This window comes from Dasypus novemcinctus, chromosome 20, assembly GCF_030445035.2.
Source record: "Dasypus novemcinctus isolate mDasNov1 chromosome 20, mDasNov1.1.hap2, whole genome shotgun sequence".
Taxonomy (NCBI): domain Eukaryota; kingdom Metazoa; phylum Chordata; class Mammalia; order Cingulata; family Dasypodidae; genus Dasypus; species Dasypus novemcinctus.
The window spans coordinates 34599212-34625798 of NC_080692.1; the positions used below are offsets into that span (position 1 = coordinate 34599212).

Below are 26587 nucleotides of genomic sequence, written 5' to 3' on the forward strand. Positions count from 1 at the left end.
ATATATTTATTTTATAAACAGAAGAAAAGCTATTTTGAAATCCTTATGAGAACACAGATAATCATGCTGTCTTCAGAAAAATTTCTCTGGAAATAATTATCAATTTATGTAAAAAATAAATCGAAGACAGAATATACAATAACTACTACACAATTTGTCAGGTGACAATGCTATTTAAATCAAAGTACACATTTTTGAAATTGGGTAGCTCTGGGGACAAATTCATGTTTTCCCAGTTTGAACATTCCAGTTTTTATGGTGGGGTAGAGTCCATTCATTCTGGTTAAAGACAGTTGATTTTTAGCATCTCTTCCTGAAGTTGTGTTCATTGACATCATATTGGCAGCTTGAAATCAGCCATGATGAAATATTTACACCACAGAAATAGGCAAATGCTACAAATCAGAGCCTTTTTTGTTTTCTTGGAGAACTGGTTTACCAGCACATCACTCTTCAGACTAAAAATATCAATCAACAGAAATTTATACAGACAGAAAATTTAAAATTAACTATCTCAGCTGATTTTATAAATTTAAGAAAATGCATTTAAGAGCAGTGAAAAGACTTGCAAAGTTGGTGGCAGTCACCCTACACTTTTTGTAGGTGAAGACACGAAAGTGATTCCTAAATCAGGGCTTTTGCTTGGCATGTTGGTGGAAGCCGTTACATGCACTGAGTTGATTTAACCATCCTCTCCGGACAAGGCACAATATCCTCACAAGTTCCCTTGTCTGTTTGGTTTATGTATTCTGTTTTATCTCCAATTCCTCACTCGCATTCTTCTTCCTCCTCAGACAAGCATTCTAAAATGTTCAATGCAATCTATTTGTATGTGCTCTTGCAGAATGTGTCATCTCATGGGCATATATTTTAAGTGCACATGATATATTTAATTCTATTTTATACTTTTCTCATTCAGTCCTAGATTTTGCAATCTAACCATATTGTTATGGGCAGGGTTATATACACTACAGCACTTTTCACAATGAAAATGTGAAAAATGAAATGGTTACTGATTACTTTGTATTATCTGTCTTATCCACGAGGGCAGGGCACTTTGTCCTGTTCATTCGGCATGTAGCATAGCCCTATAATATAGTAGATTCTCATAAATATTATGAAATACATAAATGAAATAATTTTATTAAATAGTAAGTTGCTAGGAACCTATTCAAAGCCTCTGGTTAGAACAGAGGGGAGCAACAACAGGTGAGAGAGGTGGGGAAGGCGTTTTAAAAGGGACCTAAAGGGCTCTGGTTAACAACAAAGACCCATGTACACTCCACTCTGTTCCACAAGCCTCTAGCTTATATCTATCCCGAACGATTTTCACTACATTTCCACCAGGCCACTTCAGCCACATCCGCGGGTTCAAACCTCAGTAAACCCGCAGGCGGCGCCCTGAGCACGCAGGAACGGAAACTACATTTCCCAGCACCCCGCGGGCGCCGCCAACCCACTTCCGGAATCCGTGAGCAAAATGGCGACGTCCGAGCAGCACGATTCTCCGACAGAAGCTCCCCAGCCGGCGGTGGAGGAGGAGGAAACTAAAACGTTTAAAGACCTGGTGAGAGTGGATGACGCTGGCTTATCTTCGTACAACCGGCGCCAGCTCAGGCAGAGTCCGGTTGCCTAGATCCTGGCGGTGGTATACAGAAGCAGTTTGGGCCCCAGAATTTCAGAGACTCGGGCTGCGGAAATCGCTCCTGCGGAGCGGGCGGTAGCCGGGCAGACGGGCCTCGAGAGCCTCGTTTTGCCTTTTCTCCACTTTGGTGTAGAGAAGTTCACATTTCTCCAGGAAGTTGTATTGGTGGCCAGTCAGTCTTTTTGTAGCTTGGGCTTTGGAGTCAGAGTTGAATTCTGATCCAACCCTTACTAGAGAGAGAGGCAAGTAACCATACCTCCCCGTGCCTCAATTTCCCCATCTGTAAATTGGGAATAATAAAGAAATGCTTACCTTACATAATTTTTGTGACCTTTAAATGAGATAATACATGTAAAGCACTTGGCATTGTTCCTGGTAAATAGAAAATGATCCTTAGGTCTTAAGCCACTGTCTCAGTACAGTATTTAAAAATAGCTTGCCCAGAGCAGGCGCACAATAAATATCTTTTGAATCAAAGTGCGGAGATGTACCTGTCATCCCCAGAGTGGTCCTGACAGAGTCTTCTACGTAGGAAGTCAGGGGTGTGTGCCTTTTCTTGCTAAGATGTATTTTTCTGAATTCTAAGGGTGTGACAGATGTGTTGTGTGAGGCTTGTGACCAGTTGGGATGGACAAAGCCCACCAAGATCCAGATTGAAGCTATTCCTTTGGCTTTACAAGGTAGGTTGAAATTAACTACTGTGCTCTGATACAGAAGCAATAGGAAGTTATACTCAATTAAATATTTAGCACCTTTGAAAACTATTGCTTGCATAGTTCAAATGAAATAAAAATGTAGTCAGTGAAAATACAAAGTGTGTGGCATGTTGGCTTTTGTAAAAGTCAGTCATACTCCAGTTTCACTGAGCTTACTTTCTGTCTTTCTATCTGAGGGGATCTGTTGTCTGCCACAGATGTCCATTTTTAAGGACGCACAGTGTTAAAGCGTACCAGTGAGAAACTTGTTAGAGATTATGAGTACAGACTTACATAAGGGTGCCTGGACCATAAATAAATGTCTAGAGGAGTTGAGAGTTCTCTGTTTGAAGCATGTTTATCAGATTTACACAAGAATGATTAAAGTGCTGGTTGATGACTAGTGGTATTAAAACTAAAAAGATGAACTTTAATGGTAGAGGCAAAGTCCTGCACTTAGATTCCCAAAATGTCAACTTTACTGGATTAAGGTGGGTAATAAAAGAGAAGACCCAGCAGTGTTATTTAACTGAAATTCATTAAGATCCTTAGAGACAGTGAATGAAATCTTAGTTTCATTACTCTAAGAGGAAGATGATATTTTGGGGGACCTGTATTGATTTGAGAATCAAATGAAAGTAAGATTCTTCAGAAAAAAGATGCACCAATAAACCTCCCTGTAAAATTTCGTATTTAATTTCAGAGAGTTGCCAACCTGCCCCTGAATTCCTCTCTTGTGAGACCCATGTTTAAGAACTCCAGGACTAGCTCTTGAGAGAATAGTTCTTTGCACTGGCTAGAACACACCTAGACTATTATGTTTAGGTCTTGGGGCCACAGTTCTTGGAAACCACCTGAGGGGCAGTGGGTATGGTGTAGGATCAAGTATGCTCATTCATAATTAAGGGAACAGTATATGTCACTAGAAGGAAGCCAGAGCGTAAAACATGGGACTGTATAACACAGTGAAGCCTGTTTTAGGGGAAGACTAATCCACAGTAGAAAGATAAAAATGTTCTTCCATGAACCAGAACAAATGTATGTCACTATTTCAAGGTGTAAATAGTAAGGTGGTATATGGGAGAAAAAAAACAACTAATGCAAACTGTGGACTACAGTTTACAGTAAGATTGTAATATTCTTTCATCAGTTGTAACAAAGGTACTATATCAGTGTTAGGTGTCAATAGTTGAGGAGTATAAGGTTTGTGAAGTTTTTCTTTTTGAAGCATTGAGAATGTTCTCAAATTGATTGTGGTGATGAATGCACAACTCTGTGATTAAACTGAGAGCCATTGATTGTATACTCTGAATGGATTTAATGGTGAGTGAATAAAATTGTTCTTTAAAAAAAAATAAAGGAACTGAGTGTATTTGATTTGGAGAAGAGATGATGGAAGGGATAGATTATGATAATTGGCATTAATGACGTGAAGACCTGTCAAGTGGGAAAGTGGTTAGATTTGTTCTGTATAATTCTGTTTGTTTCCTCCATAAATAGTTACTGGGTATTTAATGTAAAGGTAAGGCTATGGAAGTTAAGATTTCTGCCCTCCCTAAGAGCTTACAGTCTATTAAGGAGAACATTACAAATTTATTACAAGGTGGACAGGGACAAAAGAAAGTTACAGTCAAAGTGCTGAGACAGTAGAAGAGATTACTTCTAACTGGAGTGGATTAGGGAAGATTTCCTTCATTTTATTTTTGGGGCCAGGGAGATTGGGAAGATATTAAGCTGAACCTTGAAGACTGCATAGAGTTTAGACATTCAGGAATGATGGGAAGGAACGTCCTTCTAGGCATAGGGAACAGCATGACAAAAATCCAAGGGGTATGGGGAACATGGGGCATATATGGAGACCTGCAAGTACTTAACATTGAATGTTGAAAAAATTTAGTAAGATGAAGGACTTATGCTGGGTAAAGGAATTGTGTTTCAGCCATAGTGGAGCACTTTTGGAAATTTTTTTTAGCACAGGAATGAAGTTCTTAGAGTTGTACTCTTCGAAGATGAGTCTGATAGCTGTATAAGATAGTTTAGAGATGAGAGATTGGAGATAGAGAGACCAATTAGGAGGTCATTACAATAATTTTGGCAGTGAGTAATAGATAGGGTTGCAGTGGTGAGAATGAAAAAGAATAAAGAATAGAAGAAAATCAACATGATTTTACAACCAATTAGAAAAGTGGAAAGCGAGAGATGGGAAAATATAGAATTATTGCAAGGCTTCCAGCCTTTGTGTTTAGGATGTATTATCAGTGTACTGCCGATATAAAAAGGGAACACAGGAGGAAAAGTAATTTCAGGAAGATGAATTCAGTTGAAAATAATTGGTATCAGAAATCAGTGGGATTAAGTTGGAATCTAGGGATTGGAACTTAATTATCGAGAGATCAGAACTAGACATAGAAACACACAGCAAATGGACACAGAAGAACAGACCACAGGGCGGGAGGAGAGAAAGAAATCTTAAAAAAAAAGAACTGGACATAGAAATATAGACACCATATCCAAAGGGAGGAGGATATAACTGAAGCTGTCAAAATTGGTGAGGCTGCCAAATGAAGGAAGAGGCCAGGATCTGACAGAGGAGAAACAGGAGGTCCAGTGAAGTGATGAAAAGCATCAGAGTACAGTTTCACACTAATTAGGGAAGGCAGGGGGTTTCAAGGAAGAGATAGTGAACACTTAAAAGTTTAGGAGGATAAGGGCTATTTGAGGGCCACTGGGGGGAAAGAAGTATCTGCTGTACCTGAGTTACTTTGAAATAGCAAAGAGTTGGTGTCTTGTGACTTCTCTGTTTGCCCTACAGAAGTGGGAAAAAGAAATCAAAATTAGGTGGTAGTAATAATTCTAAAATTATTCCAGTATTTTCAGTCAAAGGTTTATATTTGGTGCAGGAAAAAATAGGGGCAAATGGAAGATTTCTCACACCTGAGTAACATGATTGATGTGGTCACCATGGAAAATGTTTTTGAGAGCTTGTCCCATTCTAAGAGTAGTTTACAAATGCTTCATTTGAACCTATAGCTTGTAGACCTAACTTTTTAACTTAGTTGAGTACTAATGATGGTTTCAGTTTCTGTGGAGTTACTACCCTTTTTCTTTTTTTTTTTAAAGATTTATTTATTTATTTTAATTGCTCCCCCGGTTGTCTGTTCTCTGTGTCTATTTGCTGCGTCTTGTTTCTTTGTCCGCTTCTGTTGTCGTCAGCGGCACGGGAAGTGTGGGCGGCGCCATTCCTGGGCAGGCTGCACTTTCTTTCGCGCTGGGCGGCTCTCCTTATGGGGTGCACTCCTTGAGCGTGGGTCTCCCCTACGCGGGGGACACCCCTGTGTGGCACGGCACTCCTTGCGCGCATCAGCACTGCGCATGGCCAGCTCCACACGGGTCAAGGAGGCCGGGGTTTGAACCACGGACCTCCCATGTGGTAGACGGACGCCCTAACCACTGGGCCAAGTCCGTTTCCCAGGAGTTACTACCCTTGGGCATGACAATTGTTCTTAAACCTTGTAACAGTCCTGAAAGGTGGGAATGCTTATTTTATTTGTGAGGGAAGTGAGGCTCAGATGGTTAAGTAACATGGCCAGAGTCATGTAACTTGCTGGAGCTAGAATTTCAGTATAGCATCTTTAGCTCAAAAAAACTATGTTCTTGACTCTATATCAGAGAGCATTACTATGGAGAGACCACACTTTTTGATGGTTTTTGTTCTCTCCCATCTGCTTATGTCTTAAGTTTATTTCCATTTCAGAGATCTCTCACAATCCTCCAGGAATTTTTGACCGTTTGCTGAGTGGTTATATATACCAAGTACTTGTGTTATGTGCTGGCAGTGTGGCAGGTGAATGTGTCAAAATTGACTCTGCCCTCTTGGAGTTTATGCACTCTAGTGCATTTCACACAAATATTAGCACTGGAAAGGCTTAGTGGATTTGAGAGGAAGAAATGGGGCTGCTCTGTGGGGCTCATGGAAGAACTGAAAGCACAGCAAACCTTAGCTTTTGGCAGTACACATTGCTCACTGCCACAGGAATTGAGCTCCTAAAGCTTCTTTTACTTTCCTCAATCTTTCATATATACTCCTTTTGAAATTTTAATATTTTTCTTGATGAAAATAGGACAGATCCTTGCATTTTTAGAAGTATTTTGAAATCATGATGTGGTATACGAGGAAGGTAGAATTCCCTAGGAGTTGGGGGATAAAAAGCTTTGGAAATCATTGGTTCACATTGATCTTTATTTTATTTCTTAAATAAGTAGATGCTGTTGCAATTCATTGTCATCTACCCTGCAAGGAGAACAGTAACATTATTCGAGTTAGAAATTTTATCCCTGGAATTGTCGTTTTTCCTGTAACTTTTATAAAATAGGTCCATTGTCTGGTCTGACTTCTAATTCACTCTGTGCACTTACTTTTGTATGGAAAACACTGATGTTAATGGGTAGAATCTAAAACAGGGATTCTGAACCTTTTTTGTTCAGTGGAACTTTTTGCCAGTCAGGTGAAATGAATACTACTGTTATTTATTTACTGCATACATTCATAGTGAAGGAAATGCTGGATTTCAGTTAGAGATCAGAGGAAATAAAGGTAATAAGTTTTTTTTGTTTTTTTTTTTCAATTCAAGGTCATGGACCCCCTGAAATCTTTCCATGGACCCCTTGGGGGCCTGTGGATCCCTGGTTAAAAACCCCTGATGTAAAAGTAGAATTCACTAGAATATACTATTGACTGAGCTGGCATGGTAGATCTTAGTTTAAGTGATTGATGTCAAAGATGGTTTTGAAAGTCCCATTCTACTTGGTCTGTATTGAACACTAGTGATCATTTATCTTTCTTGAAGCTCTCTTCTCCTTAACTTTCAAGATAGTACTTTCTTCTCCTGCTTTTCTAGCTCTTTTTTCTGTTTCTACTTTCCCTTTGCCTTACAGTATGGATTCTCTCCTTACCCTTTTTCTCATTTTAACACTTCCTGTAATAATCTCATCCAGTCCTGAAGGTTTTTTTTTTGGTTTAACCGCCCCCCCCCCCCCCCCCCCCCCGCTGTTGTCTGCTCTCTGTGTCCATTCACTGTGTGTTCTTCTGTGTCTGCTTGTATTCTCTTTAGGCGGCTCTGGGAACTGATCCTGGGACCTTCTGGAGTGGGAGAGAGGCAATTATTCCCTTGTACCACTTCAACTCCCTGTTCTCTACATCTTATGTTCTCTCCTTCTGTGTCTTTTGTTGCGTTACCTTGCTGTGCCCCCTCTCTGCATTGGCTTGCACTCCTGTGTGGGGTGGCTTTCCCATGCTGGGCAGCATCCCAGCATGGGTCAGCACTCAGTGTGGGCCAGGTTGCCACGTGGGCCAGCCTGCCCTCACCAGGAGGTCCTGAGCATCAAACCCTGGACCTCCTATATGGTAGATGGGGGCCCAGTTGGTTGAGCCACATCTGTTTCCCACAGTCCTGAAGCTTTTAACAATTGTGCATCATTGATTCTCAGCTAGTGCTTGTCAGAATCACCTGAGGAATGTTAAAAAAAAAAAGATTTCTGGACTCCTAAATCTGTAATTTTAGCTCATACTTTTCTCCATAGCTCCAAACAAGTATGGTTTTTAGATATTTCTCTCCGAGCTTACTACAGGAACCTCAAGTCTGCTAAGTTTAAAGCAGAGTCATTGTTTTCCTCACCAGAACTGGTTTTTCTTTAGCCCCTATCCCAATTTATGGCTTTTAGGTCTCCCATGCTAGAAACCTGTGTGTTACCCACATCACTTTCTAAGTCTTTGTTAGTTCTGTCCTCAGTTCTATGCCTCCATCCTAATCCCCTGATTTATACCCAGTATCCTAATTACACTCCTGTTTTCCCCATTCGAGTTGTTTAGGTCATTTTAGACTGTAAGGAACGAGTCATGATCAGGTTACCTCAGAATAAAGGGGTTTATTGCAGGGTTGGCTTCTAGATGAGGAAGCCCTCTCAGCAGTTGTACGGTCACAGGCAGCATGAGCAGCAGCAGTGGCGGTCGTCGCCCCTAGGAAGCATTCCCTGCAGGTGTTGTTCCAGGGCTCAGCTACCCTGCAGGCTGCAGCCAGCTACAGGTGGTGGACTTGGCCTGCAGCTCATTTCTAAATCTTACCAGTATGGCTGGAGTGGTGACCTTTTCTTAAGGAGATCCTTCTGACATTCTTCCCTCAGAGGGAGCAGCGCAAGTGGCATGCACTGTTAAGCTTCTTGACTCTCCCTCTCCCTTAGGCCATCAGGCCTAGAGTTTTCTTTCTAAAGAATAACGTGGTTGTGATAGTCCCTGCTTAGAATCCTTTAATTCCTCCCTTACTGGTTGTTCTTTTCTCTTGTCCTCCTTACTCTTCCTTGTTCTATCCACCTTGCCCTTCTCATTCCTCTTAAGCATGGTATGTTCTTTAAAGCCTCCACCCTCTGTTCTCTGACAGGAATGTCCTTTCCCTTCTTTCTTAACTTCAAGAAGATTTACCTCACTCATCTCACCTCTGTTAACCTCTCCTGGCTCCTGGCAGTAAGTTACTCCTGCCTTTGGGCTTTTATGATATTTTTTAAGGGCTTATATGAAAGCCCTATCATGTTATAATCTATTTCTTTGTCTATCTCATCACTGGATTTTGAGCTATTCTGGGACAGAGAACATGTCTTTTCTGTTTATTCAACCTTCATTCACCAAATATTTATTTGGTATCTTCTTTGTGCCCAGCATTATATCACTGTAGAAAATGTGATAACAGTACAAAGAGAATTTCTTTGGTATTAGGTATTTTCTTTTTCTTCTAGGTCGTGATATCATTGGGCTGGCAGAAACTGGTTCTGGAAAAACAGGGGCCTTTGCTTTGCCCATCCTCAATGCCCTGCTGGAGACGCCCCAGCGTTTGTTTGCCCTAGTTCTCACCCCCACGCGGGAGCTGGCCTTTCAGATCTCAGAACAATTTGAAGCCCTGGGGTCCTCTATTGGTGTGCAAAGTGGTAAGTAAGAGGAAAGGAATCTTAGAGTTGAGAGTGAGTGCAGAAAGTGAAAGGAAGAAAGTATTATTAGTGTTAAGTTCGTTAGCTTAAATAGCTGATTTGGCATCTTAGCTTTGGGAAAAGTTTTAATTCTAAGGGAAGAGCAAAATTAAGTAGAAATCTAGCAAATTTAAGTAGAAATCTTCAAATGATGTTTAATGGATTATGGAAAAAAAATTAAGGATCTCTTTTCAATGTCCTTTTTACTTCTGTAGCTGTGATTGTTGGTGGAATTGATTCAATGTCCCAATCTCTGGCCCTGGCGAAAAAACCACATATAGTAATAGGTGAGTATTGACAAGGGAGAAAGATTCTGGCAGTAATGAATTGGGGAAAACCTACCACGTTGGTTGTAATTTATTTGTGTAGAAAGACTTCGAGGAAAGGATTCTGCAAACTGTTTAATTTTTAAATTTCTCTCTTTTTTTTGGCGTGTTCTTAAACATTGTCCTTTTTCCTCAACCGTTCTTGTAGCAACTCCTGGTAGATTGATTGACCACTTGGAAAATACAAAAGGTTTCAATCTAAGAGCTCTCAAATACTTGGTCATGGATGAAGCAGACCGAATATTGAATATGGATTTTGAGACAGAGGTGCGTTCTCCCCTTCTTTTCTCTTTGTGGAGCATCTCAGAGTGCCCTCTTTCACACTTTGATCCATTGCACAGCTGCCTTATGCAGTGCACTGCATTAGTGCCAGTTAATTTAAGCACCCCCACTGCCTTTTTCACTCTTGGTGCTCTTCAGTGCTTCTTAGAACGTAGTCTTACTAGACTTCTACGCTACAGAGGAGGGAAATAGCAAAATCAGATTTTCTTTTCCATTGAATTTGACCTAAGCCTCTTCATGTAGTTGATTAATACTTATTCTTGACTTTTTTCTTGGAATAGCTCTAATCTAATCTAAGCTGTTCTTTCCTCTGAATGGTGTCACTATTATTATTATTTTATATAGCATCTGATATGGTATCAATTAGTAAGTATTGCAGAAAGTTTAGCTGAGTTGAATTCAGTTTTCTAGTTCCCAGGTCCCCACAACGATGTGTATAACGTCAGTTGTTCTCGCCTCAGGAGTTGCAGGTGCCCAGGCTAAATGGTATATTCTTCTTTCTTGTTTGTGCCTTAGGTTGACAAGATCCTGAAAGTGATCCCCCGAGATCGGAAAACATTTCTCTTCTCTGCTACCATGACCAAGAAGGTGACATTTACTAGTATTTCTGTTTTCTCCTTTATAAGAATTGAGAAGTAACAGTGACAATGATAATAATGACAATAATGAATAAGAATAGAAAGCACTTAGGAATCAGTATACTATTTTAGGCTTTCTTTCTTCAGGTGCAAAAACTTCAGCGAGCAGCTCTGAAGAATCCTGTGAAATGTGCTGTTTCCTCAAAATACCAGACAGTTGAGAAATTACAGCAATATTATCTTTTTATTCCCTCTAAATTCAAGGTAAAGTATTTACTTAGATCATTCCTGCCTCTCCGCTCCTTCCTCCCCAAGGCATCTGAAATGTGTCAGCTCTTGATTAGCTAAGAGCTGTGGTGCAGCCTGGGTTCCTTCTGTTTGTTTTAGAGTCTGTGTTGTGCTCATGTTTATCACTAAGACAAACATTCCGGGAATTCACAACATACCAAACCACAATAATGAAGTCATAATGTAATGATAAAAGTCCTCCCCAACCCCCTTGAGGCAGTTTTTCCTTTGTCCGACTACAGTTTTCTTGCAAGAAGGGGACCCTAGTTTTGTGCTTTGATTTAAAGATTTTTTCCTGATGGCAGAGTACAGATCTCCTTGTACTTGAGGCTGCATATGGAATGCATGGTTCAGAGATGATAATGCCAGTAAAGAAATGCAAGGCTGGCAGCTGGGGGTCAGGATGATTGAGAATCAACTATAGGTTTAGTCCTTTGCTTAGTTTATATGCCAAGGTCTCCAATCCTTCCTTCCAGGTTCAATTACATATATTATTTTGGATTTGTAACTTAGGATACCTACCTGGTTTATATTCTAAATGAATTGGCTGGAAACTCCTTTATGATATTCTGCAGCACCTGTAATAATACTCAGAGAACAGCTTTGCTACTCCGAAATCTTGGATTCACTGCCATCCCCCTCCATGGACAGATGAGCCAGGTGAGGATTCTTTGGCATCATTAACCATGAACTAATGGCATGAGAAAGATAAACCTTATCACAGTAGATTTGCACAGTAAAGACATATGATATTAATGCCTGTTTCCATAATATTTCTAATTTTATGGGCTTTGAATTGTTGCTCTGGGTAAATGGAAGTTTACTTCCTCCCTTCAGGGTAGCAGAAGGCTCACATTAGGATATTCCATAGGTAACTAATGGTTTTGGGAGCTGGCGAGTTGATTTATTCAGCCCTAGTGGTAATAGTGATTCTCTGGTCTCTAAAGGCTTTTAATAAATTTTTTCCCAGTTATCTTTCTATCATGTTAAACAGTCCCTGCTTCAGATTACTCTTTTCTAGTCTTAGTCTTAAATATTTTTTGATGCTTCCATGTTTCTGTTTTGACCTATAAAGCCCCAGTCTGGGGGAAAAAATTCTTTTAAAAATTTCTGTATATTAGATCTTGTATTTAATGTGACTATTTTTGTAGGGTGCAGTCTTAGATCCCAAGATTTCTTTGTTTTTCAAGATTAAAATTCTTCTTCTTATTTCTTCTTTTTCATTTCAGAGCAAGCGCCTAGGATCCCTTAATAAGTTCAAGGCCAAGGCTCGGTCCATTCTTCTAGCAACTGATGTTGCAAGTCGAGGTTTAGACATTCCTCATGTGGATGTAGTTATCAACTTTGACATTCCTACCCATTCCAAGGTGAGTCCCATTGCTGACTTGACTTTATAGTCCCAAAGCATCTTTCTTCTTTCTTTTTTTTTAACCAAATCAGTTGTATTGTTACATATTAATAAAGCATGAATCCATCCAAAGTGTACAATTAGTGATATTTGGTGTAATCACATAATTTTGCATTTATACTTCAGTCATTCTTAGAGCACTTTCATTATTCCAATAATATAATAATAATAAAAATAAACAAAACTCATTACCTCTCATTCTCTCTGTGCTTTCCTGTACATAGCTGCTGTTCTTTTTCCTTCTCTCTAGTATTTTTGTGTTTCTGTTTTGTGAAAAGTCATATATGCAATATCACCCATATTTGTGTTTTACATGAGGTTTTACTGTTGTATACAGTCCCTTGTTAGTTTTTAGCTTTCCTTATAGTAATATAATATATATGACCTTAGAATTTCCCTTTCAACCACTGTCATAAACAATAGCACTGCTAGTTAAAGAACCACAGTATGCTTTGACCATTTCTATTCATTTCCAAAGATTTACAAACAACAATTCTGCACAGATTAAACCTCACTTTTCTCTTCTCTAACCTCATTCTCTTTTCTGTTTGCCAATATTCTGTTAACTCCATGAGTTTACACAGTATATTTAGTTCATAATAGTGCAATCATACAGTTTTGTCCTTTTGTGTCTGGCTTGCTTCACTCAACGTTACATCCTCCAGGTTTATCCGTGTTGTCATATGCTTCATTTCTTCTTACTGCTGCATAATATTCCATCGTGTGTATACACCACAATTTGTTTATCCATTCATCAGTTGATGGACCCCTGGGTTGTTTCCAGCTTTTGCCTATTGTGAATAATGCCGCTATGAGCATTGGTGTGCAGATGTCTGTTCTTGTCACTGCTCTTGGTTCTTCTGGATATATACCTATATAGTAATGGTATTGCCAGGTCCCATGGCAAGTCTATATTCACCTTCTCTAGGAACTGCCAAACAGTCCCCCACAGTGGTTGTACCATTCTACATTCCTACCAAGAGTGCATAAGTGTTCCTGTCTCTCCATATCCTATCCAACATTTACAGTTTTCCGATTTTTTAATAGTGTCCAGTCTAATAGGTAAGAAATGATATCGCGTTGTAGTTTTTTAAAAAAATAATTTTGGCACTTAAAAAATTTTTTTTAAAGATTTATTTATTTTTATTTTTTAATTTCCCTTTCCCGCCCCCAATTGTCTTCTCTCTGTGTCCATTTGCTGTGTGTTCTTCTGTGTCCGCTTATATTCTTGTCAGCAGCACCAGGAGTCTGTGTCCCTTTTTGTTGCGTCATCTTGCTGTGTCAGCTCTCCATGTGTGTAGCACCACTCCTAGTGGGCTGTAGTTTTTTGCACGGGGTGGCTATCCTTACAGGGCACACTCCTTGCGCATGGGGCTCTGCTACGCAGGGAACATCCCTGTGTGGCATGGCACTCCTTGCACAGATCACTACTGCACATGGGCCAGCTCACCACATGGGTCAGGAGGCCCTGGGTTTGAACCCTGGACCTCCCATGTGGTAGATGCACGCTCTATCAGTTGAGCCAAATCTACTTCCCCCCATTGTAGTTTTGATTTGCATTTCCCTAATTGCTAGTGATGTTGAACATTTTTTCATGTGTTTCTTTGCCATTTATATTTCTTCTTTGGACGGTTGTCTTTTCAAGTCTTTTGCCCATTTTTTAATCGGGTTGCTTGTCTTTTTATTGTTGAGTTGTGTGGTTGCTTTGTATATCAGATATTAAACCCTTATCAGATATGTGATTACCAAATATTTTCTCCCATTGAGTTGGCTACTTCTTCACCCTTTTGACTACTCCAGCTCTTTTTTGGTTATAATTTGTGTGGATAACCTTTTTCCAGCCCTTCATTTTTAATAACCTGATTGTGTCTTTACATCCAAGGTGGGTCTCTTGTAGACATATGGCTCATATTTTTTTAATCCATTCTATCAGTCTGTTTCTTTTGATTGGGGAGTTCAAGCCATTAACATTTAATGTTATTACTGTAAAGGCAGTACTTGCTTCATCTGTTTTGTCCTTTGGCTCTCTGTTGTTGTCATATCATTCTTTTGTCTATCTTCTTACCCTTTAGCTTACCCTTCTTTTTTTTTTTTTTTTTTTTTTTTTTTAAATCTATGTTCTTTTTTTTTTTTTTAAAGATTTATTTATTTCTTTAATTTCCCCCCCTCCCCTGGTTGTCTGTTCTTGGTGTCTATTTGCTGCGTCTTGTTTCTTTGTCCGCTTCTGTTGTCATCAGCGGCACGGGAAGTGTGGGCGGTGCCATTCCTGGGCAAGCTGCACTCTCCTTTCACGCTGGGCGTCTCTCCTCACGGGCGCACTCCCTGCGCGTGGGGCTCCCCCACGCGGGGGACACCCCTGCGTGGCAGGGCACTCCCTGCATGCACCAGCACTGCGCATGGCCAGCTCCACACGGGTCAAGGAGGCCCGGGGTTTGAACCGCGGACCTCCCATATGGTAGACGGACGCCCTAACCACTGGGCCAAAGTCCGTTTCCCTTACCCTTCTTAATAATCTTCATTTCTGAACTCTTCTCCAAATCTCTTGCCCTTTTGTTTTCTTTTCAGGCTGCAGTACTCCCTTTAGTATCACTTGTAATTCTGGTAATTTTTGTAACATATTCTGTCAGTTTTTGTATGTCTGGGGAGACTTTGAACTCACCCTCATTATTGAAGGACAGTTTTGCAGGGTACAGAACTCTTGGCTGGCAGTTTTTCTCTTAAATACATCATACCACTTTATTCTTGCCTCCATGGTTTCTGATGAGAGGTTGGCACTTAATCTTACTGAGTTTCCTTTGTCTGTGATGCTTGGTTTTCTCTTGTTGCTTTCAGAATGCCCTCTTTATCGCTGATATCTTACATTCTGAATAGTAGGTGTCTCGGGGTAGATCTATTTGGATTTATTGTTTGGGGTGCAGTGTCCTTCTTGGATATTGATATTTATGTCTTTCGTAAGGGCTGGGAAGTTTTTGGTCATTATTTCCTCAGATATTCTTACTGCTCCCTTTCATTCTTTTCTCCTTCTGGGATACTGATAATGCGAAAGTTGTGTATTTCATGTTGTCATTCAATTCTCTGAGACTCTTCCTTTTTTTCCATTCTCTTCTCTTTCTGTTCTCTGTCTTTTCTAGTTCAGAATGTCTTTGAGCATTTCAAATCTCTTCTTAAGTGCCTCTAATGTATTTTATTTTATTTTTTGAGGTACTGGGGGTCAGGGATTGAACCTGGGACCTTATATGTGGGAAGCTGATGCTCAACTACTGAGCAACATTGGCTTCCCCAATTTTTTTTTTCATTTGTTTTGCTTATTCGTTTTTTTTTTTTTTTTCAGGAAGCCTTGAGAACCAAACTTGGGACCTCCCATCCAGGAAGCGGGAGGCACATCCACTTCCTCTAGTTGTTTTTTTTTTTAAGATTTATGTATTCCCTCCCCCCATGTTGTTTTTTGCACTTGCTGTCTGCTTTCTGTGTCCATTCGCTGTGTGTTTTTCTGTGTCTGCTTGTCTTCTCTTTAGGTAGGCAGCACCGGGAACCATCCTGGGACCTTCTGGAGTGGAGAGTGCTGCTCAGTCTCTTACGCAACCTCAGCTTCCTGGTCTGCTGTGCCTCTTTTTGTTGTGTCATCTTGCTGCGCCAGTTCTCTGTGTGGGCCAGCACTCCTGCACAGGCTATCACACTGTGCAGGTCAGCACTCTGCATGGACCAGCACTCTGCTCGAGGCAGCTTGCCGTGCAGGCCGGCTTCCCTTCACCAGGAGGTTCCAGAAGTTGAACTCTAGACCACCTATATAGTAGACGGGTCCCAATTGCTTGAGCCGTGTCCACTTCCCTCTAATGTATTTTAAAATCTCATCCATTGTATCTTTCGTTCTCATAAGGTCTCTTACTTTTCTTTGCAGGCTTTGAAATTGTTCCTTATGCTAAACCAGTGTCATCTCAATATCTTTTTTTCCTTTAGTCATATTTTCTTTAAATTCTTTGAAGTGATTTAGGAGAGTTGTGTGATTATCACTGACTAATTTTCTTAAATCCTGTATCTCATCAGGATATTTGGTATCTCATCTGAATATGTTGGTGAATTTACTCTGGTGGCCAGTTTCTCTCTCTTGTCTATTTTTTTTACAGCTCTTCTTTGATATTTGGTTGAACTTATCAAAGTCTTTAAAATTCCCTGGCTTAAGTTATCAAAATTGGGCCAGTGACTCACTAATGGGGTGCAGATTTTCTCCTGGGGGTTGGTAAGGATACAGATGGAACAGAGAACAGTTTTTGTCCACACAGTTTCGAGACTGGTCAGCAGATGGCGCCAGTCAGAGCACCTTTCCACCGAGGTGTTTCAGGCTGGGCTTTCCTGTGTTCCTGTGCTGACCTCCAGAATGGAGAGTCAAAAGCAGGCCCTGCTGGCCGAATAAACTGAAGAAAAGCCTCCCGACACCCCCTCCTTTTTCCCTTGAAACAGATGTCAGGTGCTCTCAGTTGGCTGCAGTGAGCCTGGGTTTTACCCTGGCTTAATATTTTGGGGGTGGGACAGGGGAGCTCTTCCCGGCTGCCATGGGGGACTTGGTAACTAATGGTTCTTGTTTTAGCTTCTTCATCTCTCTGCCCTCCCCCTCCTGGATGGTGTGTAGCACTGTCCTGGTCTGCTGACCCCTGAAACAGGTCCCATCGATAGCTTTTGGCTCTTTCTCCATTTGTTTTGTGAGAGCATTGAGCTCTGCCTGTTAGTGTGACACCATCTTCCCACAATTCCCAAGCATATTTCTTAATGGATTGTTTTCTGTCTTTCCTTGATTACAACATACTTTCTTTGTCCTTGCTTTAAGTATCCGAATAATGGAACAGCTCTTGATTTATTCATTCTCATCATTTTGCACATGCCTGTCTTATATAACAATAAATGTGAATGAAGATAATCAATGAGAATTATTAGATGCTCACAGTTAGAAGGGGTGGGTGCAACATACATTGATCTATGTCAGTTTAATTTCTTTAGAAATGACAACTTATGTTTCTTAGTGTATCTTAGGGTTTCTCAGCCTTGGCACTTTGAACATTTTGGGCTGGATAGTTCTTTGTCGTGGGGCAGTTCTGTGCATGGTAGGATATTTAGCAGCCTTCTTGGCCTCTACCACTAAATGACAGTGTCTCTCTACCCTCCCTGTCGTGAGAACCGGAAATGTCTCCAGACCTTGCCAGAAGCCCCTGGGGAGACAGAATCACCTCCAGTTGAAAACAGTGGGTGTTTCTCTTGGTTTTGTTTTTAACTGCTGTCACAAGGTGCTGTCTCACTTGATTTTCACCATAACTTTGGTTTGGGCATGTATTTCTATTGATTTTGTCTAGATAAAAAACAAGGTTCCAAAGAGGTTATATGACTTGCTGACAGTTGTGTAGTTGGTAGGTGGTAAAACCAGAGGCGTAACCCAGATCTGCGTTTAGATTGAGTGCTGTTTTTTGTGTACCATGTTGTCTGTAAACATGTAGCTTTACTCTGTAGATTTGTTTTTCTATAAAAGAAAGGAAAAATTGGGTCAATTTGTGCAGTGAGGAGAAGAAAAAATGAAGTAGGCTTATCTCAACAAGTTGCCCAATTTTCCCCGAGTTCTAACATGAGTCCATTTTGTCTCAAAGGTTTGACATAAGACTTTTATATACATAAGTTTGGGGTTTTTTTTTTCTGTCTTATGGTTTCCTTTATAATGTGACACACTTACTTAAAGTTTAATTCAGACAGAAAAAGAAAATTTAAAATTAAATAAAATGAGGAAATCTTCAAAGCAACAAGAGAAAAATGACACATTACATAAAGTGGAGTTATATACATAGGTTTTTACTTATATTCTGTATAACTCGCATTTATTTACCTTTTTTGTTTTAGGATTACATCCATCGAGTAGGTCGAACAGCTCGAGCTGGGCGCTCTGGAAAGGCAATTACTTTTGTCACACAGTAAGTAAATCAACTCTGAGGCAGAGCAACGTAGAGAAAAAGCAGAATTATGGAGTCAGGCTGACTTGGAACCCAGCTCTGCCATTTATTGTAACATTAACTTAACCTCCTTTATTCTCATTTTCATCATTCGTAAAATGAAAATAATACCTAGCTATCTAGCAGGGTTTTGGTGAAGACTGGAGATACTATATGTTAATAATTTAGGATAGTATCTGGCATGCACTGGCATAACAAATGGTAGCTATTATTTCAACTTTTAGAGCAAGTATTAGAATAACTATTCAAGTATTAGAATACCTATTTCTGATTTTTTTTTTTTTTAAAGAAAAGCAAATTTGTATGTACCCAAGGTTTTCTGTGAATAAAGAATGCACTGGGGGAAGCGGACTTGGCCCAGTGGTTAGGGCGTCCGTCTACCACATGGGAGGTCCGCGGTTCAAACCCTGGGCCTCCTTGACCCATGTGGAGCTGGCCCATGCGCAGTGCTGATGTGTGCAAGCAGTGCCCTGCCACATGGGTGTCCCCTGCGTATGGGTGTCCCCTGTGTAGGGGAGCCCCACGCGCAAGGAGTGTGCCCCATAAGGAGAGCTGCCCAGCGTGAAAGAAAGTGCAGCCTGCCCAGGAATGGCGCCGCCCACATGGAGAGCTGACACAAGAAGACGCAACAAAAAGAAATACAGATTCCCATGCTGCCGACAACAACAGAAGCAGACAAAGAAGATGCAGCAAATAGACACAGAACAGACAACTGGGGTGGGGGGAGGAGAGAGAAATAAATAAAAAAAAGAATGCATTGGATAAGAAATGAAGTGCTGATATATGCTACAGCGTGGATGACCTTTGAAGATATCATGCTGAGTGAAATAAGCCAGATAAAGGACAAATATTGTATGATTTATTTTCTTGTATGAAATACTTAGAATAAACAAATTCATGGGAAACGGACTTTGGCCCAGTGGTTAGGGCGTCCGTCTACCACATGGGAGGCCCGCGGTTCAAGCCCCGGGCCTCCTTGACCCGTGTGGAGCTGGCCCATGCGCAGTGCTGATGCGCGCAAGGAGTGCCGTGCCACACAGGGGTGTCCCCCGCGTAGGGGAGACCCACGCTCAAGGAGTGCACCCAATAAGGAGAGCCGCCCAGCGCGAAAGAAAGTGCAGCCTGCCCAGGAATGGCACCGCCCACACTTCCCGTGCCGCTGACGACAACAGAAGCGGACAAAGAAACAAGACGCAGCAAAAAGACACAGAAAACAGACAACTGGGGGAGAGGAGGGGAATTAAATAAATAAAAATAAATCTTTAAAAAAAAAAAACAAAAACAAATTCATGAGGTGGAAAGCAGAATGGTTGTTACAAAGGAGTGTGGGGAGGAAATGAATTATTGCTTAACGGGTATGAGTTTTGGTTTGAGATAATAAAAACATTCTAGAAATAAACTGGTGAAAGTTACACAATATTGTAAATGTTCTTAATGTCACAGAATTAACTTAAAAATGGTTAAAGTGGGAGCAGATGTGACTCAAGCAGTTGAGCACCTGCCTCCCACATGGCAGGTCACAGGTTTGGTTTCTGGTCCCTCCTGAAAAAAGAAAAAACAAACAACAAGCAAAACAAATGAAAAAACCCACCTCACAGAAGCCAGTGGGCTCAGTGGTTGAGTGCCGGCGTCCCACATGCGAGGGCCTGGGTTCAATCTCTGGCCCCAGGACCTCAAAAAAAAAGGTTAACGTGATTTTTATGTTATATTTATTTACCACAACTAAAAATAAATAAAATTTTTTTTTTTACAAAGAACAACCAAATAGAATACCTTGGGTGATTTTCTAATTAGTCATGCACAGAAAATTGCTTTTCACCATTATTTAGTAAAGGAATAATAGGTTTAATGTTAAATAATATAAAATTTTTTTTAAAGATTTATTTATTTCTCTCCTCTTCCTCCCCTCCCCCCATTGTCTGTTCTCTGTGTCCATTTGCCGTGTGTTCTTTTTGTCCACTTCTGTTATTAGTGGCACGGGAATCTGTGTTTCTTTTTGTTGCGTCATCTTGCTCCGTCAGCTCTCCGTGTGTGTGGCGCCATTCCCTGCCATTAGCAGAGGAACTTCTTTCGCACTGGCAGAGGAACTTCTTTCGCACTGGCCAGCTCTCCTTATGGGGCGCACTCCTTGCGCGTGAGGCTACCCTACGCGGGGGGCACCCCTGCGTGGCACAGCACTCCTTGTGCGCGTCAGCTCTGTGTGTGGTCCAGCTGCACATGGGTCAAGGAGGCCCGGGGTTTGAACCGTGGACCTCCCATCTGGTAGGTGGACACCCTAACCACTGGGCCAAGTCCGCTTCCCATAATATAAAATTATAATATAAAACTATGACTCCTGTGACATCATATCATAATATTATATAGTTTGGGAATGGTCATACATTTGTGTTGTTGGCCAACCAAAGCCGAGACAATTTTTCTTCCTCAGGTATGATGTAGAACTCTTCCAGCGCATAGAGCACTTAATTGGGAAGAAACTGCCTGTCTTTCCAACACAGGATGAAGAGGTGATGATGCTGACGGAACGCGTGACTGAAGCCCAAAGATTTGCCCGAATGGTATGCAGCTTGCTTTCTCACAATCTTCTTTCAAATAATATTAACTGTGCCAGACACTTTTTTATCGCATTAATCCTTACAATAAACTACAGGATCCTGGATATTATTTTATTCTAAATTTAGGGTGAAAAAATGGAGGCAGAAATGGTAGGTAATTTGGCCCCTATAAGGAAATGGTTGAACCAGGGTTTGTATTCAGAGCATCTGACTAAATATAGTGACCATATTCTCAGCCATAGTTCATGTATCACATTTAGCAAGAAAACTATTGCTCTTGAGGTCAGAAGACCCATCTGTGTGCGCTTGAACAGTGGACTTATTAGCCTTTCAGCGTAAGACCCTCTCCTGTAAATGGGGAATTATGATAGTTGCTTTGAGTATCTTACAGGGTTTTAGGAGTACCAGGTAAGCTAGTATAGACTATAATTCCTAGTAATGGTAATAATGATAATAATAGTGATGGTAGTAGTTGTGGTGAGAAGATTCTAAAGGGAAATCCTCAGAAGTGCTGTCTGCTCTCTGGAGTTCTGGTTTTAGGATGGAGAAACTTTTGCCTGTGAAGTACTTTTACAGTAGCTGAGGTATAGATTTGTTTTGTGTTTTTCTCCACTTGGATTTCTTTATTTGGTATTTTTGCTTATAAAAATGTTACAGGTACATTGGGGAAACATCAGAAAATACAGAAAGGTCTAAAGTAGTAAATGAAAATAGTCTATGAACCACGCCCCAGAGAGAATTATTGCTAACATTTGACTTTTTATTTCTTTAACCATAATTAGATTTTCTAATTATTTATATGAACATTTTCTATTTCAGCAAATATAGATCCATGTGATCGTTTCTTTTTTTTTTTTTTTTTTTTTAAAGATTTATTTATTTATTTAATTCCCCCCCTCCCCGTTGTCTGTTCTTGGTGTCTATTTGCTGCGTCTTGTTTCTTTGTCCGCTTCTGTTGTCGTCTTGTCGTCAGCGGCACGGGAAGTGTGGGCGGCGCCATTCCTGGGCAGGCTGCTCTTTCTTTTCACGCTGGGTGGCTTTCCTCACGGGAACACTCCTTGCGTGTGGGGCTCCCCCACGCGGGGGACACCCTTGCGTGGCATGGCACTCCTTGCGTGCATCAGCGCTACGCATGGCCAGCTCCACACAGGTCAAGGAGGCCCGGGGTTTGAACCGCGGACCTCCCATATGGTAGACGGACGCCCTACCACTGGGCCAAAGTCCGTTTCCCAATGATCGTTTCTTAATGGCTACAAAGTAGTCCATCATATATGTGTGACACGATTTACATTGGTAGATGTTGGTGTTTTTTCCAATTTCGTGCTCTTTTCACTGGTATTGTGTTGAACCATCCTAATATGTACAATGTTGCATACAAATTGCCCACACCCCCGACAAAAAAAAAGATGTAGCAGTTTGCATAGTCAGCAACAGATTATGTGAATGTCCCCACACTTTATCCATTACTAGGTATTACCATTCTCTTAAACGGTTGCCAGCATGGCAGGGGTCAATGATAATTTATTGTTTTAATTTTCCTTTGGTTACTCTTGAGGTTAACATCTGTGTAGATTGGGAGTTGATTACTGTTCCTCTGCTAACGGCAGGTATTAGGGTGTTACTCAGGGTTTGATCTTAAGGAGGGGAGACCAGGCCATTTCATCCTCAGCAGCAGTCATTCATTTTCAGTCCTTGCGTTTGTGTTTCCTTGTAGGAGTTAAGGGAGCATGGAGAAAAGAAGAAACGCACGCGAGAAGATGCTGGGGACAATGATGATACGGAGGGTGCCATTGGTGTCAGGAACAAGGTGGTTGGAGGAAAAATGAAAAAACGGAAAGGCCGTTAACCACTTTTATAAAGACTTGAGTTTTGCTTTTTATTCTGTAGAAGAGGATTGAAGAAAAAAAAAAAAAAAGAAACCTCCTCTAACAGAGTTCCTCAGACCGAAATCTGTCAGAATTATGTCCGAAACCTGCTCGGCTAACCCAGTACTAATTCCCTGTTCTGTGTTGGAGTTTTGTTACTGTAGGATATTTTTAATAGTGGCTGACGTCCAGACTATCACTGCTCTTCAACCTTGATTCCTCACTCATGACTTGAGTAGGATGTGTTCTTCCGTCACTTCTTACAGACATTTTGCCTGTTTCACCAAGTCAACGACAAGGTTGATAAAACACATCATCTGTAATTGGAAAGGATCTTCTCCATCTATCAAACAGGGATATTTAAGCCATCTCAACTTGAGCTTTGTTAGAACTCAAGTGGAGTAATAAGTTTATATATTATTTTTATAAGATTCAAACTCCCTGAGGACCTTGGTGTTAAAGGACTTTATAAATGTGAATAAGTTCTTGCTCATAGGTAATAAACCACAGTGGCGGTTTTATGGCCAGTTCATTGATTGTTCTTAATTTCAGATAAACATTATTTATGAGAGATCTAGAGCTGAATAATCAGTCAAGTCATGGGGGAGAAACCAGTATTGGAACTAGAGGGAGAGGAGTCAGGGGAGGGCTGGGTGGAAGCAACTTGGAGCTTCCCAGTCTTCTGCTCTGAGAACTTTTACACATAGAAATTACCTAGTAATTTTGTTGAATGTAACAATTTTATTAGAAGAGAGCGTATGTGGAATGGCAGAACTAGGGTAAAGAGATTCTAAAGAATTGCTGAGATGGTTTAAGATTGGGAATGATTTGGCTGAAGTGAAACTTTCCATATACAACTTACCAGAAAATACATGCTCCAAAGGTTGTGTTTCTTAGAGGCACAGTATCTGGTGAGAAGTGAAAAGTAGATACCAGTAACACTCTCTGTGGTAGTCAGGTGTGGCCTGTCAGTACAGGATCTTCCTAAATAGAGGGGTGGGGTGCTGTCTAACACATGGCTTATTTTGTTTAATTTGTCCTAAATTATGTGGCTGCTCATTATCGTGCCTGAGGACACATCATCCATAGTTCTTCCATGAGTGGAGGGCAGTTTAGAGGAGCCAGGAGATAAGACGACAAAGGAAGGGAAAAAGAAGGTAGAAGAAAAGGAGTGGCTAATAGGTGACTGGGATCATACTTTTCTGAGACTTATTTGTTGAGTTGTGCCTACCACTGGAGGCTAATTCTCCACTAACACTGTACTTTTCTGGTGGGGCTCTCCAGGATGGCTTCGGTGGCATCTCTGAGCCAATGGATGAAAGCAAACGTATGGTTGCTGTTTCAACTCAGTGGCGTGCTTGAGAGAATTGGGGTATGGGTGGGGGCTTAGGAGGCTAGCTTAGTGTTTTAGTCTGCCAGGCTGCTGAAAGCAATATACCAGAAATGGGTTTGCTTTTACAATGGGAATTTACTTGCTTACAAGCTTACAGTTCTGAGGCTGTGAAAAGGTCCAAATCAGGGTATCACCAGGGGATGCTTTCTCCTTGAAGTCTGGCTGCCGGTGACCCTGGACTCCTCTGGCACATGGTAAGGCACATGGTGGTGTCTGTTGGTCTTTCCCTTCTCTTCTGGGTTTCTTTGCTTGTCGTTTCTGGCTTCAGTGGCTTTTGCTCAACTTCCTCGGCTTCCTGTCATCTCCCTCTCTCTCTATTAATCCCATTTATAAAGGGCTCCAGTAAGGCGGCTTAAGACCCAACCTGGGCTATGCCTTAATTGAAGTAAGCTGATCAAGAGGTCCCACCTACCGTAGGTTCACCCCAGGAATGGATTAACTCCCAAGGACATGATTTCTCTGGGTTCTTAAAGGCTCAAACTACCACAATTAGAATGATCCTGAAGGATACCTGAACTTTTAAAAACAGGCAGAGAGATCTTTAACCTGAGGTCTGTGGACCTCTGAGGTATATGCATATTTCTGGGGAGACTAAAAAGGTTAAAAATTATTGCTCTGAAATTTAATGTTGTCTTTGTAGTATAAACCTAATTATACTTGTGGATGGAAAGATAGGACGCTCATGGAAGGAATAGGGTTGATGTGTCTTCAGGCATATTAGTAGGTCCAAACTGTAAGCCAGAATCTCAAACAGAAGTAAATATTCCATTGTTCAGGGTAGGGGACACAGAAGTAAGTGGCCATGTGGTCCCATCAGCAAGTGAGACCACGGCTGTGGGTTTGCACCGTTTATCAGAGCTGTTTCCAGGATCTCTTGTCCTCTCAGGCAAGGTTGAGATGCCTCATTGCTGAACCCTTATTGAGGTGTCTTTCTAGACTGCTGCATTCTTTCGGGTTTGAGATTATGTTGTGGAATAGAAGTGATTACGAAGTTGATTCCAAAGATAATGGAGAAAGGACATGAGATAGGTCTCAGAAATATTAGGATGGGCAGAAGAATAGAAAAAGTTCAGTCCCGACGATGTGGGAGCAGCATGCACCAGACGAGGCTCACCGTGCTCCTTGCCACCGAGTGCGGGCCCCCGGAGTCGGCGCCCTCCATTCCCCGCCTGGAGATGGGGCCGCCTTGTTTGCGGCCCCAAAGTGACGCGGCGGGAAAGGTGAAGAATGAAATTGCTGTTGTCGTCTTTTTCACAAGGCTAGTTCGAAAATATGGTAAGTTAAAGAAAGGCAGTTGAGAGGTTTGCTGAGAAATTGACTAATACTTGAGGAAAAATATAAAAATTATTGGTATCCTGAAAAACTATCAAAAGGACAGGCTTACAGATGCATTTGTGTCAGTAGGTTTTAGAGAGTTGATCCTGATATCCTGAAAGCTTGTGAGAACAGCTACCTCTTGTACAGCGACTTGGGCTTGCCAAAGGAGCTCACTCTTTGGGTGGACCCATGTGAGGTGTGCTGTTGATATGGAGAGAAAAACAATGCATTCGTTGTTGCCAGCTTTGGAAATGAGGATGAGAACAAGGATGAGATCTCCGAGAAAGTTTCCGAGAAAGTTACCAGAGCCCTTGATAAGGTTATCTCTGATTATCCTTCTGAATTTTCTTCGGAGGAAGAGCTTAGTAAGGAAGTGAAACCCAATCTGGTGGTTGCAACCCCCAGCCCAGCGTATGGGCTTTCAGAACTGATGTTCCCCTCTCTTCCAATGTGGCACCCTTTGCCCAGAAAAAGGCCAGGATGTACTGAGGGAATGGCCACCCAAATCACTACCCTCCTTCTATACCATTTGGTTATCCAAGTCGGGCAAGAAAGAATAAACCCTGTCGCCCAGTGACATGGGTACCTCCTTCTGGAATGCATTGTGACTGGAATCACTGGATTAATCCTCACGTCAGCACCTCACTAGCACCTTCTGTGTCTCTTGGTTCACATTCAGAGATAGGTAGAATGCAATCCTGACTGTATGTTAAAAGTGAAATGTTCATACTTACAGTAGTAAAGTTAGATGGACCAAACCATCAAACTTATTTTTATAGAAAAGTTATTGAGAATAATCTTTCTGAAAAAAAAACCCATATATATATACACTTTATTTATTTTTATTTTTTAAAAGATTTATTTATTTCTCTCCCCTTCCCTCCCCCCCAGTTGTCTGCTCTCTATGTCCATTTGCTGTGTGTTCTTCTGTGACCACTTCTATCCTTGTTAGCGGCACTGGGAATCTGTGTTTCTTTTTGTTGCATCATCTTGTTGTGTCAGTTCTCCATGTGTGCGGCACCATTCCTGGGCAGGCTGCACTTCCTTTAGTGCTGGGCGGCTCTACTTACGGGGCGCACTCCTTGTGCGTGGGGCTCCCCTATGCGGGGGACACCCCTACATGGCACGGCCCTCCTTGCGTGCATCAGCACTGCACATGGGCCAGCTCTGCACGGGTCAAGGAGGCCCGGGGTTTGAACCGTGGGCCTCCCATGTTGTAGATGGACGCCCTAAC

The 26587-nt window shown here is 41.4% G+C and overlaps 1 protein-coding gene and 1 pseudogene across 1 annotated transcript; both read left to right on the forward strand.

Moving 5' to 3' along the window:
* Positions 1-1443: 1443 nt before the first annotated feature.
* On the forward strand, positions 1444-23175 carry DDX47 (DEAD-box helicase 47). The gene is made up of 12 exons (XM_058282815.2): positions 1444-1567; positions 2232-2325; positions 9127-9315; positions 9570-9641; positions 9829-9947; positions 10479-10550; positions 10688-10804; positions 11342-11488; positions 12058-12195; positions 18114-18184; positions 20652-20781; positions 22493-23175. The coding sequence occupies exons 1-12, from the start codon at positions 1481-1483 to the stop codon at positions 22622-22624; spliced, it is 1368 nt and encodes a 455-aa protein (XP_058138798.1). The 5' UTR covers positions 1444-1480; the 3' UTR covers positions 22625-23175.
* A 1782-nt stretch (positions 23176-24957) lies between these two features.
* Positions 24958-26140, forward strand: LOC139437090 (protein BTG3-like; annotated as a pseudogene).
* The last annotated feature ends 447 nt before the right edge of the window (positions 26141-26587 follow it).

Bases quoted from the DNA above. Each gene is read 5' to 3' on its own strand.
- DDX47 (XM_058282815.2), top strand. From the start codon at position 1,481: ATGGCGACGTCCGAGCAGCACGATTCTCCGACAGAAGCTCCCCAGCCG. The intron at 1,568-2,231 runs GTGAGAGTGGAT...CTGAATTCTAAG, and splicing joins CTAAAACGTTTAAAGACCTG to GGTGTGACAGATGTGTTGTG. The intron at 12,196-18,113 runs GTGAGTCCCATT...TTTTTGTTTTAG, and splicing joins ACATTCCTACCCATTCCAAG to GATTACATCCATCGAGTAGG.